Raw genomic sequence first — 15,683 nt, 5'->3', positions numbered from 1 at the left:
CTTACATATTACAAGTATTGGTATACTGACATGGATAGTGGATTTACAGTAAGAATAGTAATACAGTGATAGGTCACAGTGATATTCTCTGCATACTAAACACATACATCATATATTTCTATGTCTTATTTTTGCAATTAGATACAGATAGCCATGGTTATCAGTGATGGTGTAGATGGACAGGAAGCAGAGATCAGGGTGTTACAAATACAATGGTGTACAAAGAGGAGGAAGACAGGAGGGACTTGGGTTAGACAAGAGGGCTGGAGGTAGGCTATCAATAAAGAACACTGAGCAGGACTTGGAGAGGGTAACAGGTAAAGAAGCTGAAAGAATCTCTGCACACCTGAATGTGTGATAGGTGCATTGGTGGGAAACACAGCTTGAAAAAAAAAAAAAAAAAAACTCCTGCACACTCGTCGCTTACTGTTCGTGTATTTAATAACGTTTCAGTCTTCAAGTGCAAGGACAAGCAAGGCAACATTTATGCCAGGTAAAGTATCCAATTTTTATCAGAAGATGAAATCGTAGAATTATTATCATACACTGAGCACTATTATTTTTTTCCATTTCTCTCTTTATTCTTTGACCATTGGATAGTTTGGGTTGTTACATGCTGTTGTAGATCTCTATGCATTATGACGTTCTAAGATTTCCATTTTTGATGAATATTGGCAATTTTCTCTCATATACACTAGTCGTTTTTCTAATTTTCTTTTTCTTAAATGCATTCTTCCCCTAATTACCAATTCACCTAATTAATGTCTATTGTATTATCCTGCACTTATATGTATATAAGGGACTGTTATGATGCATGTCCATACACCCAATGAAGGTCCTGTAGATCTAAATGTAAATAAATATACCAGCAGTAAACACGACAGAGTGTGTGAGTTTTTTTCACTTTTATTCAGAAGGCAACAGGTAAAATAAGAAGATAATAGTACGGCGATAACGCAATAAACATGAGCTTGATATTGCCAGTCCTTACATTTTCAGACTAGTGTGCAGTACAGCTTTTGAGCAGTTCATACGTGATGAATATAAAGTAGCACCACCAGTATTTGGCCTTTTCACGGATATGGATAGTTACGTTGGAACTGTCCAGTAAAAGATCTTTTATCAGGCCTTGTCTGAGTAAAGCAGGAATCCAGAGAAGATGCTGTCATCTTCACTGCTGGCGTACGCCCCGTTCCAGTCTCTTAACGTCTCCATCCACACCTGATCACCCACTGCCAACCTCAGCACCACCAGGGTGGACGCCTGGTCGATGTCTTGACCATACAGAGAGTCCCGTGTCCTTACCCGCCGTGACCCGTTCACCACCAGTGTGGCTCGCAGTGGTTGATTGCGTACGGTGATGTGGAAGGAGAAGACGTAAACCCCTGCATGGACACATGTGAAGCTGTTGGAAGTGACATTGAAGTGGTTCTCTTCATTGTAGAAGACTTTGTCAAAGCGGATTGGGAAGCCAGAGGGAGGGAAGGACTTTCTTGGAGAGATACCTACACTGAAGGCAGAGCGTTTTTGGGGAACCCCTGATCCCTTTGCTCCTTTGAATCCACGAAAGCCCCGCTCACCTCTCATCCCAGGGTAGCCTCTGTCCCCTTTTGGTCCAAGCATGCCTCTTATGCCTTGTGGTCCCTGAGCTCCTCTAACCCCTGGTTCTCCTTGTGCACCAGGAGGTCCCGGATCCCCTCGGACACCTACAGGACCTGGAGAACCATGCTTGCCATTTATTCCCGGAATGCCCATCACCCCTGGGATGCCAGGAGGCCCGGAATCCCCTCGATCACCCTTTGGTCCTCTCTCCCCGAATGTGCCACACTCCCCCTTATCTCCCTTGTCTCCCTTTGGACCTGATTCAACAGCGACTCCTGGAGGTCCTGCTGGCCCCTCTTTTCCTGGTTCTCCTTTTTCACCAGCAGTCCCATTCTTGCCAGGTTCTCCTTTCTCCCCAGTACCACCTTTGACACCTTGCAACCCTATTTCACCTTTCTCACCTTTCAAGCCAACCTCACCTGCAAGATGAGAGAAACTGTCAGAGCTACTGACATCTGGCAACAATATAAAATAATTCAACAATCACCCAAACAAGTTTGCACCTTTTTGACCTGGTTTCCCTAAGACTCCTGGTGGCCCAGCTGTCCCACTGCTTCCCCTGTCACCTTTTTCCCCTAAGAAATTGACATAATAAAGCAAATACTCAGCAAACAATATCCAGCATAAGCAATATGAATATTTATTTTTTTAGTGCCAGGTGAAGAACAATATATTTAACAGGAATACACAGCACAGGCCAGAGGCACAATTGTTTAGGTGGTCCCAGTGACTTGAGGTGTTCAGTATACATACAAACAACACGTCCACTTACTGTTGTACTTAATGAAGTGCATTTGAACAGTTATGAGTTCACATACTGACATATTCTGTATTCTCTCAATATATGATAATAAAATACTTTGTATATAAACTATTTTAAATGTGTATTGAACCATGATATATTTACCTTTATCTCCTTTTAACCCTGTAAGACCACTCACTCCAGGTGGTCCTGGAGAGCCAGTTGCTCCTGTAGGACCTCTTTCTCCTGGCGGCCCTAGATGAGCAACAACATGTAAAGTTCAAACTGCTGAAAGCAAACAAACAAATTAATTGATCATATCAAAAGCATTTTGTCTTTATTGCACTTTATCAGTTAGAGTAATACCTGCTAGGCCCCTGTCTCCTTTTGGCCCCCTGGGGCCTCTCTCAGGTGGACAGCACTCACAGAAGTTGAAGTAGCACTCATTGTAATCAAGGGTGTAGTTCTCCGGGCCAACACCAGGGGCCTCAGTGCTCTCTGTGTAGTACTTCGGAAAGAGTGGACTGGGATAGGTGGTCCTGTCTGCGGTGGGCAGCGCCACAGGTTTTGCACTCGGCACTGTCTTGTGAGTCTTGGGCATGCTGGTGGTCACAGGGCTGTGCACAGTGATTTGAGGGATGGGCTTCTTGGTGTACTGGTACTTTGGCTTCTGTGTAGTCTTAGCTTCAATGCAGGACACCACAGTGAGTGTAACCACAACTACAGCCACAAGGGTCGACTGACAGGAGATAATCCTCATGGTTGACTGGGATCTAAGAACAGATGAGTTCATACATGACACTTTTCTTCTGCTTGTCTGTACTAATTTCCTTTTCCATCTACTTTAGGTTTAAGGTATACTTTGCAGGAATCATCTGTTACTGTTTGTAAGCAAACAGTTTTTGTCTGCCAATGTTTTGTGTGCTGCTTACAGTTTGGTGCCTGGTTGCTACCTCTATATAAAGTCCCGACTTCACCTGTGTGCTGTTCTTGGCACACCTACTGCCCAAAGGTTGCGGCCCAATAGCATTCCAAACCACAGTATAATAAGAAGAAAATGAGAAAATATAGGCAGAGGGCAGAGTCCCTGTAGATAAACACACCACCACAGATAGGTCTTTGCATTGTTTTTAGGAAAATCCTGCATAGCATACCTTTAAACACAAGAGGTTACAAAATAGTTCAATGCTGCAAATCACTCAGTAGTACCCACTGATGCTGTCTGTCCCTCGTCTACTAACATTCTCAATATTACTTTTACCATTACGATTTTTTTTCTCTGTTCCTCTATTTCCTACTACATATTGCCATTTCAGGTTGTAGCGACACTGTCTCACAGTCATGTGCAGCTGTGACTCAATAAGTCTGCAGTTTGACCATTCAAAGCTGATTTTATGCTTGTTTATCAGTAAATTCAGCTGCTTCACTGATTAACTGCAATGAAAGCCCTGCATCTTCATGGGTAATGCTGCCACATTTTTAACATCCAGGATGCTCCTCAACTTAGACATGCCATTCTTTGAACATATACTAATAATTTGGGTTAATAGGTTATCTGTCAAGCTACTTTTCAACTTTTTGAGCAAAATGTATAATTTAACAAAATTGATAAGACTCACCCAGTTATGCATAAGTGGTATGGTCATTGATCCTCTCTAGAAGTAACTTGGAGGCAGCACCAAGAGCTCCAGGTCTCTCTGATATCTTTGCCAGGCTTGGGTGAAAGAACATCCCCACCAATGAGTGTGTTTGCTGGAAGCATGGGGGAGGTCTGAAATCCAACTATGGCGGGCTGGAGCTGACCCAAGGAGAACCACTGTGCTGTGGACCATTCTCTGTAGCCCTGTTGTGTAGAAAGGTGCTTTTGTGACATGGGATACAGCGGCCGCCAGGAGCACTCCCTCGCTGCGAGCTAGGCGAGGAGCAAAGGCCGTGGGGCAATGGGTCATCCGATATGGAAGGCATTCCTCCAACATCCAACCTACTACCTAGGCTCTTACGCTGGACAAAGCCAAGCAAAGAGGGTTCTGTGACAGAGGCCAGGGCACTACAACGGCCTTTTTTCAAGGATAGGTTTGGACAGCAGGAAGGTACAAACCATTTTTACAGATCTTTCATTGTGTATAGCACCACTCAGAATCTTGCAAGCTGATGGTTTGAGTGCACTGCTAGATGACAATATCTACGAGCTCTGCAAACTGGCGCACAGCACAGTGAGCTCAGTATTTACAATGCACTGGTACTTGGTAAACATCCAGGAAAAAGCTTTAGCCCAAAGAGCACTGATAATCTCTTCACTCAACAGTTGCTAAACCTGAGCTGTTTGTCAAAAGAACCAGTTAATCTCCCTCAAATCAGTGCAGTTGCAACGCTTGCCTGATCACTGTGGCCGACTTTCTGCACATGAGCCCCAAAGACTGCTGGCGGCTACATTTGCTAACTATGATTCATACTGCGTGGCAAGACAATGATTCATTCTTATGGTGTAACAGGATAGCATCGGGTTTTTGCAGAAAAGTGATTTTCAGGTAGCTGTCTAGCCGAAACTCTTGATTTGCCTGTGACAATGAATGCTTGAGCAGTGGACATGCCTCAGTTGTCAAAGACCTCACGTCCTCAGAGGGATCTGTGACAAGCAATGAGTGAGCAGGAAGAAGGGAAATGAAATTTGGGAAACAGAGAGGGGTGATGGTGGGATGGAGGGGTGAAGAGAAAACTACCTATTTTATCTCATACACTTTTTATATTCATTTTACTTTGGCTGAATAGGAAAAACTTAAAAAAAAATCAACCCTAAGTCTTTTTCTGAACACTTGACCTTGAACTTAATGTTTAATGTCATGAGTTCAAGGATGTGAAGGTGAATTCATGGGACTTAGGAAAAGACGACGCTAAGGTAGTTTGACTGCACTTGTACAAGGCTGCGTGATTTTGTGACGGCACAAGTTAAATGTGTGACGCTTTAAATATTGCTGCTGCAAGGAATTGTGGGACAGCATTATCTCCTTTTCTTTAGTAAAGATGATTTAGAGAATTCAACCAGCTCTTTATCATGGCTGCCACTTAGATAGTTCCAGGTCATTTCACTCAGTTAGGAACCTTCCTAAGCAAAAAAAGCCTATTTGACCGCAGCCATGTTCTTCTTCCCAGCAGCTCAGGTGAAGTGTCCCTGACTTGCCCCTTCATAAAAGACAAACAGATGGAGTGTAAGATATGCACCTGAGTCCTGGGAGAGAGAGGGGTTTCTCTGGGGTTCTCCATGCCCGACCTCAACTCCATCGTCTCTCAGCTCCATTCAGACCACACACAACAGCAGCGGTCAGCTTACAGTGCCCAGCTGGTCACAGAGGACCCAGGCGCCGCTCACCTGTCCGTTCATTTAACACTGGCACTGGCCCTGCGCTCAGCCTCCATCCACACAGACTATAGAACGAGGGATAAGGAAGAGTTAACTTACTCAACGGGTGCAGCCGAGCAGAGAGAGGACCACTTGGATAGATGGAGGTGTATTGCCTTACATTAACCCTATTCATGTCAAGGAGATCTTGAAGCTGCAGTGAATGTGCGTAGAGTGAGTTAGAGAGGGTGAGAGTGAGACAACGAGAAACGAGAAAGAGACCAACACAGCCACCACTTACTCTCTGGATGATTGTTCCCCTGCTGTGCTCACCAGTACTAATAAGGCCATAGACTGTTTTTTGTTCTTTCCTGTGGGATCTTATCAAGGAAAATCTAGATCCTGCAGAATTAGCTGCTAATGACTTAGGCAAGAGGTCTGCTGGCAGTGAAGATGCATCTCATGTAGACCGGCAGTACAATAACACTTTCTGCAGCCACACGTTCTCTGACATTTCAGTTTCTAACATGCTCGAAGTTGCTTTGTCAAGATGATGGCCTCTTCGGCAAGAAAAAAGCTGTTTTGTTTATGGTGGAGACTACATTTCCTTACATTTACATTTATTTAAATGCACCGGTAGCTATTCAAAAGTGATCAGCACAATTTGTTTTGATAAAAAAATGAAGCAATAGCAGTTGGTTAGCTTAGCTTAGCACAAAGAATATAAACGGGGAAACAGCTAGCCTGGCTCTGTGCAAAGGCAACAAAATCCACCCATTAGCGCCTTAAAGCTCTCTTTCTGAGCTTGCTGCAGTGATTTATAAGCTGGAGTGTCAGTACACCATCACGTTTTCTTTCCTTCTTTCAAAGTGGTTACAAAGCACTTCTGACAGAGATGCAATAGATTATAAAAAAAATGAAAAATATAAAGAACTGGAAACTTGATGTTACGTTACTCTTTAGATGCAAAGCAAAAAAATAAGTCACTGCAAGCAGAGAGCTCAGTGTGGCTTATTTCCTTTGGTGGTAATCATAAGATACAGATGACTGACTGCTGGTCTTTTGGTCCAGTTCAGAAACAAACAGGATCCTGCAAGCTCCCAGAGTGCTTTGAAATCGGGAGTCATGTCTCTGGGGAACAGGATCAAGCCACACAGAATAAGAGGTTAATGCTAAGTGTCATGTTGGTCATGAATGGATGGTTTATCCACAGTCTTGTTCCCTCTCTCCTTCTTTACTCCTCTGACCCCATCCTGCAGCTCCACAGACCAACCACACTTCCCTAAGGTACCATCCAGCTGCACCCTTATTGTATCTTTCCAACTTTATACCTGAAGGTCCAACACAAAGTACACCAACTGCCCTCACATGTTTCGAAATCAAGGAGCACCCTGTGAAAGATGCATAACATAAACAGCAATCTCCCCTTCAGGTTCTGTCCTAAGCTGATTATTTGCATATTTCCTCTCCCAGTGATCAGGTGTAGCTCACCCAGCACAACCCTTCAAAACACTGTGAAACTGGTTTAATATCAAGTGAAAAAAACATACCCAAAAAAGAAAACAAGACTGTCTCACTCCCTACCTTGTGGGTTACACAATAAAATTCTTGGTACCCTGTCAAACATTCCTTCACAGCAGCTTGCACACAGCGATGGAAACGTCCCTGTTTTCTGTGAATAAGCAGCACTTCACTCTGAAATACAGCACACTGTCGAAAAGATAGTCTAAACTGAATGAGAATAATTCGTATGAGGGTGCTTTCTCAACCAAATTCAGAGACTTCTGATGATTTTACTTGTGCAAAGAGTGAGATCATTATCGCATCTGCACTACATCAAGCAAAAGTAGTTTGTCTAATGACCACTTGGTGGCAGACTTGTGTTTTAGGTTTAACCACAGGGAGCCTTACAATTACAGATCTTCAATTATTTAGAGTTACTGTTAAGATACCTGATAAGACCCAAACAAAAGTGCATTTAATGAATTTTGCATATGTACAAAAGTGTATCAGCTCATACTGTCCCTCAGCCTTTTTAAGGTGGCAGAGGGCAATGATGATGTTGCTCTCTCATGTACATTTAGGAGCATAACAAACCTGCATCTTAATTAAGTTACACTGTTCATCACCACATTTTACTATGAGCCAATTGTAGCACAACGCACTTTCTTTTGTAGAGAAAGTCCATTGACCACATCAGGGTTTGGCTCCAGCTGAGGTTTCACGCCTTGCTAGGCTCAGATTTTCACGAGGCCGACCGCTCCTATACTCATATTGACTGATTCCTAACTCAGATACACTGTGGAGCTGGGAGCTGTATCATGAAGTGAATTCCTCCTCCATCTTCGGTCAACAAAGACTGCCAATAATTGCACAATCATTCTCAATGCCACAGAACAAACCTTATCTGACTGAACAGAGGCTAGAAATTAATCTCAGGTTGAAATGGAGTTAACATATAGCAACATATTATTTATCCTCAGACCATGATAATGTGTACCGGATCTCTGCTGTGGATGTGATTATATCCATGTCATCTTGCTACTCTGGCCATTGTGTCTAATCTAATCTATGTGTTGCTTGCTCAGTGAGTGATTTTCCAAAGATGTGTTTAGAGCCTTTAGTTTTAAAGAGTTTCAATTAAAATGAGAAATGTAACCAATAAAGAGGGGAAATGACAGTAGAGTACAGATAATGATATAACAGAAAAATGGATTTTTATATCTGTTAAAACTTGTGCTTAGTATGAATGGAACTTTTTGGAAATGACCTTTTGAGTGCGTTTAACCCAGGCCACACCCAAAACACTGTATGACGACACACACACCCAACAGCAAACAATGTTCCCTCAAAACAAACCTGTTAAATGGCCATAGAACACAGTATGATCACAGGGTGTTGTCCGTCCCCCTTTTTTTGTTGTTGTAACAGATTTTCACACAAGTGACTCAAGAACTGACCAGATGTTGCAAAAGTCAGTTTCACGATGAATGAAAAGTGTCATACAGTTAAATAGAAAAGATTCAGATTTGTTGGTTTCATTTAGTTTGTTATAAAATGATGTGAAATTCATCTCATGTCTTCAAAATATATAGATTTTGGCTCGGCTGTAGCAGATAATAAAATTCTTTGACTCTGCACCATAAAAACAAAATGTATGCATGTTAGTGCAGGTGCTTTTGGACTAGATTTATTTGCTGTTGAGATCATTACCTTCAAAAGACTGTCCTGAATACATTCACTATTCATATTTTAATATTTGATTTTATTCATTAAGGTTTTAATTATTATTCATTATTTCATTATCCTTAGTAAACGAAAATTAAATGAGACAAATGGGCCACAGAGGAACTTTTAGTTGAAGAAAACTAAGCATATTCTGGGTTTTTTGTTTTTTGTTTTTTGTTTTTTTTTTGTTTGTTTTTTTAGTGACCAGAAGAAAGCATTAAGTGTGATGAGTGCAAAAGTAACAGCCAAGAGCTTATCAGTGCACATACACATATCATCTCAAAGTTAATTCAAAGACTATGGACAACTTGTGATTGTGTGTGTGTGTGTGTGTGTGTGTGTGTGTGTCTCTGTTGTTTTCCATGTCTGTCACAGATTGTGGCTAAATAGTTGTCTTAGCTTATTACCATGGAGACATCCATTGTAATGTCACACACACCTGTAGGACGGTCACTCTGAACAATGGCACCTCTTGCAGGAGGCTCGCAAGTTGTAGAACTTAAGCTGCATATGTGTGTGTGTGTGTGTGTGTGTGTGTGTGTGTGTGTGAGACTTGAGCCAAAGTGGAGGACGTTATCGAATGCTGACAAAGATATTAATATTTGAACACTTTCTGGGGTTTCCTTGTAAACTGAACCCTGGCTGCAGCGGTGGTGTTGATGTGCACACGCGTGTGTTTTTCTCAGTGTCTCTGGACCCGACAGTTGCCAGGAGTCCCCCTACCCCCCACCCCCCACCTCCCACCCCTGTTTTCTGGGAGAAATGGTCACAGGCCACATGTAAACACAGCAGAAACAAAACACCACCCCACTGAGTGTTTTGAGAATGTTTGAGTCTGCAGATAGCTTTGTTTACACCTTGTCATTGTGGAGATAACCTCTGACCTCTTCCTTCATGGATACAAATTAACATGTTAAGTGTAAACACAAGACAGTTTCTAAAAGACCCCGACGCAGGCTGGAGGAAAACTACTCGGTAGGTTGCCACGCAGGAAAGGAAATAAAAGGAATAAAGGGGATGTGAGGTAAAGGAAGCGAGGTAAAGAAAAGGAAAGGAAATAAAAGGAGAGCAGAGGAGATGACAGGGAGTGAGGTGAAGGAGAGGAGAGGAGAAGAGAAGAGGTAAAGAAAAGAACAGGAACAAACAGGAAAGAAAAGGAAGAAAAAAAGGAAAGGAAAGGAAAAGAGAGGAGTTGAAGTATAGGAAAGGAAAGGAGAGAAGCAAAGAGGAAAGAGAAAAGGGTTTTAGTAACATTTCAGGATGAGCTTAGATGTGCATGTTGAGAACGGAGGGTGCTGCAGCTACTGTACTTGGAAAAAAAAAAACAAAAACAAGATGGAAGTGTCCAGTTTCAAGGCATAACCATGGGCAGTCCCTCTGCTGCAGTTCAACTGATAATCAAAACAATTTCCTGCTCCTTCACCCACCGTCCATATTGATAATACTGCAGGAAATTTGCATGTGCAGTGCACCATCAACTCACACTGTTCTGCCAGCAAGCCCTTCAAGGTTTCAGTTATGACCCATCACATCGATTCGAATGGCGTCCGCTCCAACAAAGAGGGTGGACGCGGTAAACAGAGCTTTGTTGACATGGACAGGTTACCTAGTATCTGCCGTAGGGAAAGCAAAGCCGCTGGGTACTCATTCCTGCACTGTCTAGGGAGAACTGGTTTGGTGGCTCTGCCTCTTATTGTGTGATTTCACTTTATGTGGTACAGTCAATGGTGTCAGGTATGTGCTACGCATGAGCCTTTGTTTTGCTCGTTCTGCTCTGCTTGACTGAAGGCCTAACAGTTGATACGCTGCACAGATACACACACATTCATATCAGAAAGCAAAGAGAACAGTATCCAAGTATCTTCAGGCATCTTTATTTTCTGAATATTGCAGTGATGTGTTGCTGTCATGTATAAATAAGCCTAAAACGGTGACAAAAGCCTCTCAGAGAGCTCGTCGTTCTTGGTACAGGAAATGTCTGGAACTACTGCGACATGTTTAACAAAACTTAAATGAAATGACACTAACTGGGAACAATATAAAAGCATTTTCAGGTGGAAAAATATAGGAAAGAACAAATGATGTGTTTTTTATGGCCACATGAGAACACAGATATAAATAATCAAAGAAGTTTGGTAATTGACATTGTAACCAGCCAAGCATTTACCAGTGTATATAAATATATAACTCCTTATAAATAAAGTTAACTTAGAGATCATGATTTGACTGCAATCAGCGAGCCCTTGACCCAAAGCACAAATAATCACAGAAGATCTTAAGCACACGACTAAATGCAATGCTCATCACAGCTACCAGATACACTCCAACTCATTCCGTCTCTGTTTATCCTCCATAGATCAACTATATGTGAGGAAGATAGGGTTAGCTCTTCATCCAGGCTGCATTTGTCTTTGCATTTTGCATGTGACAGCAAACTGCTCTGCTTTGAGTCCAGAGGTTGTTGATTTTAACAAAGCCAAGCCTAAATTGTAAAGGTGTGTTGTATCAATATTTGCTCATACTCAGTGCTGAGTACACCTTGCTCATGTACCAAACAGCTAAAAAACTGGAGATAAAGAGAGGGTTTGGCACACATTCATGCCGTTATTTCATTTTATTACTCACTTTGACCAGTAAATCGGTAAATGTTGGCCTGGGACAAACATTCCTCAACTGTGTGACACATCCCTGATCGTTACACGTTTAGATTCATTGCATAGCTTGGGATTTTCTATCAGCTCTCTCTTTGACGATCAGCTACACACTGACCTGAAATGTGCAATGCACCCTGCCAGTCAGCATTACAGTGCAAAAAGGCAACTAAAAAAGATGATAGTGGCTCTGACACAAAACCATAGATCAACCAGTAACTTGCATCTGATGCATGTCAGAAATGTTGGGATGAGCGCTAACTCGCATTTTTGTCAGAGAGCAGTTTACAGTCAGTGATAACGTGGCACCACAGATGCAGCAGATTAAAAAGGACACACATACTTAAAAGGGGCAATGCACTGATTTTACACATCCAGCTCAGTGTACTCGTCACAGAGAGTGCTGTGAAAACAGCTTGATGATGTCTTCATTGGCTCTGAATGGAGCTCTCCTAAGCCTGGATCTGAAATCACTCCCTATATAGTAAACACTCAACAGTTTACTTTGTAGTGAGTTTAGAGAGACACTTATGAATTTTTGTCATTTTGCATCACTGCTGACAGCTGCATAACGGTAATTTTCACATCTATAAAATGTGACTCATCGCATTGTGGGATTGCAGAAAGCACTTTTTTCTTTCCTTTGTTCAAAGTTTAGAGAGCATTAGGGTGAATATAGTATGGCTAATAGTGATTTCAGACAGTCAAAGTCTGAAAAATAAACCAGATAAAGTCATTAGAGCCATTTCATCCTGGGCTTGGAGACTACGCAAATGTTTGCTGTGCCTTGGGTTTAAAAGATGAGGGTATTAACCAGCTCAGGGAGGGTCTACCAAAAGACCCACTTAAGTGCTTTAGAGCTTTGTCATGAGGCTAAAAGTCTGGATATGTTGGCCTCAGCTGCTTCGATTATGACCACTCTCTTCTGTCTCTAACAAGTCCTCCAATTTTACGGAAGTGGCAGCCTGAATCGCTGGAATGCCCCTTTAAAGACTGTCGCTTCAAACTCATGGACAGAAAAGAGCCTAGTTGTATTTTGTAGTGAGACGAGCATGCAAATGGACCAGCCCCATATGACCCTCTCATGCAAAACCCACAAGTGGTATGCACTCATACAGGACATGTGGCGAGAAAAATAAAAAACAAACAAACAACATTTCACGAGATGTTTCACAGCGAGGGCGTGAAAGTAATGTACAGCTGTGTGTCTAATACCATGGGGTAAGGCCAGAGGGTTTGGGGATGTAAAGAAGATAGTAAGGCTCTGATTTCCAGATCATTCCATTAAGATCTTCATGTTTTCAGTCTTGATTAGCAGAAGTGGCTGACCGCTGTGGTTCGTGCTGAGGAGGAGTTGAGTTATAGGAAATGATTTGGGGACTCATGCTAATCCGCCCACTCGCTGTCTCTTTGACCTCCATATTTTCTCCTTCTTTTAGTTCATGAGCGCCATGGTGCTCTCAGGCTGGCCGCCAAAGATCCCAGAAAAAAACTCCAGTGCGAGGCGCACGTGGATGGGCACAAAGACATATGAGGTGTAGACCACCATGGCGATGGCGGAGAAGAGGATGGAGTTGAAGATGGACTTTTCCCAGGGCTCCAGGACGTAGATGCCGGTGATGAGCAGGTACTGGTAGTATAGCCAAGCCAGGTACTCCCTAAAGTTCTTGAAGTTCATCTCGCAAGCTGGGAGGACGGGAAATGGAAGTGGAGTGTTGTGAAATTTGAGCCATAAGAAAGAGATGGTGCACAGGAGGTGAAGGTGAGGGGGGAGGACAGAGGACAGAGGAATAGACTGATTACAAAAAAGTACACACTTACAAGCGCAAACAGGTAGTACCTCAAGGTAAAAAAATACTCCTGTATAACAAGCATTAACGGCACAATGTATTATTGTATGTTATCGTATTATCAAAGCATTACAAAGTGGAGTGCTCATAAGGCAGAAGAATGGCCGCTGTCAGGGCTGTATTATGTTATTGGATTATCATTACTGATGCATTACATGGTAAGCAGCATTTTATGCTGATCAAAGTAAAGCTATTTTATACACTGCTGGGTAGTTTAATCTGTAACAATGCATCATAGTTTATGAGCTGATGAAATATTTTGTATGGAAATCTGTTATCTTCAAAGTAACTACTTACTAAAGTTGTCAAAGAAACATAGTGCAGCATAAAGTACAATGTTTCTCTCTGAAATTCGGTGGACCTGAAGTATAAAATAGCATGAAATGGTAATGCTCGAGTGAAGTACAAGTACTTATATACCTATTTAAGCAAACCTACTTTGTACCACATTTTAATTCTTGAATGCAACCTGTATTTTAGCAGGTAAATTTGATGAGGAAGCAGCTTGAACAAGAGGAAGTCACTCTCCAATAAAGACCTCTACTAAAAGATTATCTCATTTATGTCATAATGTCTCTCTACACAGGTTATGTTCTTCCCTGTGTTACCAATTATCCTGAAGACAACTAAGCAACCACAATGGAAAATAATCCTTGAATTTAAAAAAAGCACTTGAGGCTGTCTGTTTATTAATTAGGCAGTGTGAAAGGGAATTAGGACTCCTTCAGGCCCTTCAAACCCACAGAAGAGCCCCCAGCGGGCAATCAAGCAGGTCTCATTGGAGGTCAGGGTCTTATAGGACTCACTGGTGTGGGTAGAGAAACAGCAGTGAAATTAAACCCAGGGGTCCCACATGAACATAAAACAGTCCTCTCTTATTTTCCTGGCACACTTATTCCCACACGTGACACACATAATTTATGCTGTGTGAGGAGGGTAATGAGCACCTCTTCCCCACCCCCACAGAACATGCAGCACAGGCCAAAACATGCAGTTGAACTTAAGGACGTTATGGTGCTTGTGGTAACTTCACCGTTTCCCAAATATCTGAAGGAAAACTGTGTGTTTATCTGAAGGGAGGTTTACACGGCCGCAGGCGTTAACCGGTCCTACAATACAGGTTGAGGGCTGGGCCAACAAGTGCAGGTGCGCTCACCTGGCTTTCTAGAACATGCTGTCAGGGAGAATATGAAAAACAGTAGACGTGCTTTTTTGGCACTGGGCAGCTACCGTCTGCAGGATGTAATCAAATGAACTCCCTCATAAATACTACAGCAGGACTGTTACACTGAACTTACTATGAGCAAAGCGTTTTTTTTAATGGGTTTGACACAAAACACTGCAAAATAACTTCAGCAAAAGTTGCACTTCCCATCCAGATGGTACAACTGCGTAATGATCCGCACTTAGCAATGATACATTTCATCACCTTTCCCTTCCTCAGTTAATTTTGTTTTTTGTTTTTTTTTAAACAGATAAAATATTAGAGGGGATATACAGACTCACCTTTGCGGCCGACGTGAGATCCCCTGGATGTGCACTAATGACAGATAATTACAGGACGAGCTACGGATAACAGCCCGCGTCCCTCTGCCGCTCCGCTGCTTTGTGTAAACGAAAAGCTGCCTCACTTGTTTGCCGCTGGCCTATATGTAGCAGGTCATACGGGACTATGAGAATGACACCACACCCACCACTCGTGCTTACACTCACGACTCACCTGGCTCACAGATCATGCAGGTGGAGTGACCGACGACTACAACGCACAGGCCGGCGCGTGTGCGCACGTCTGTGTGTTCACGCAGCCGAAAGAGAAGAGTCCTCCTCGGAGGCACAGGAGGCGTCGATGTCTTGGTTGCAGCTCTATGTCAGCCATGGAAAGTCCGCTGCTTCGTGCGGCATCTTTAAACTTTCTTCAGTTCGTGTCGCATCCTTCTGCGCATCCGGTCCACCATGCTGCAGCCCGACGCTGCGCCGCAGTACCACCGCCTCTGACGTAGCCAGCAGCAGCAGCAGCAGGATGGAAAAACAAGCCGAGGCAGCACAGACAGCACGCTGCGTGCACTCACTGCAGCGGAGGGATGCTGGAGTTTATAATAGTTACTATATGGAGGCCGAATATTAAACAAATCTGCAATCACACACTGGCAGGTTCTTAATCTTGAGCTGCAGTCTGTGTTTATTTGTATCAGTTTTATTACACGTGCATTCACTAAACCGACCTGCCTCTCCTTTGTGATAACACTAAATAAGAAACACCAACAAGCTGGACG

The 15,683-nt window shown here is 42.9% G+C and overlaps 2 protein-coding genes across 3 annotated transcripts; both read right to left on the bottom strand.

Annotated features, from left to right (window-relative positions):
* Positions 1-30: 30 nt before the first annotated feature.
* Positions 31-3,104, bottom strand: otol1b (otolin 1b). Its single transcript, XM_076735240.1, has 4 exons — positions 2,711-3,104; positions 2,510-2,599; positions 2,106-2,177; positions 31-2,021 (listed from the first exon to the last, which is right to left on the bottom strand). Exons 1-4 carry the CDS (start codon positions 3,102-3,104, stop codon positions 1,123-1,125), a joined length of 1,455 nt encoding a protein of 484 aa, XP_076591355.1. The 3' UTR covers positions 31-1,122.
* Positions 3,105-10,533: 7,429 nt separating this feature from the next.
* Positions 10,534-15,397, bottom strand: sptssb (serine palmitoyltransferase, small subunit B). 2 transcript variants are annotated; one of them, XM_076734246.1, is made up of 2 exons: positions 15,131-15,397; positions 10,534-13,246 (listed from the first exon to the last, which is right to left on the bottom strand). In XM_076734246.1, exons 1-2 carry the CDS (start codon positions 15,144-15,146, stop codon positions 12,996-12,998), a joined length of 267 nt encoding a protein of 88 aa, XP_076590361.1. In that variant the 5' UTR covers positions 15,147-15,397; the 3' UTR covers positions 10,534-12,995. The 2 variants fall into 2 exon arrangements, with proteins under 2 accessions (XP_076590361.1, XP_076590362.1); XM_076734247.1 differs by lacking the exon at positions 15,131-15,397 and adding an exon at positions 14,917-15,122.
* Between the last annotated feature and the right edge of the window lie 286 nt (positions 15,398-15,683).

The sequence above is a fragment of the Chaetodon auriga genome, chromosome 7, assembly GCF_051107435.1.
Source record: "Chaetodon auriga isolate fChaAug3 chromosome 7, fChaAug3.hap1, whole genome shotgun sequence".
NCBI classification, from domain to species: Eukaryota; Metazoa; Chordata; class Actinopteri; order Chaetodontiformes; family Chaetodontidae; genus Chaetodon; species Chaetodon auriga.
This window is presented reverse-complemented; position numbering and strand designations above follow the sequence as displayed.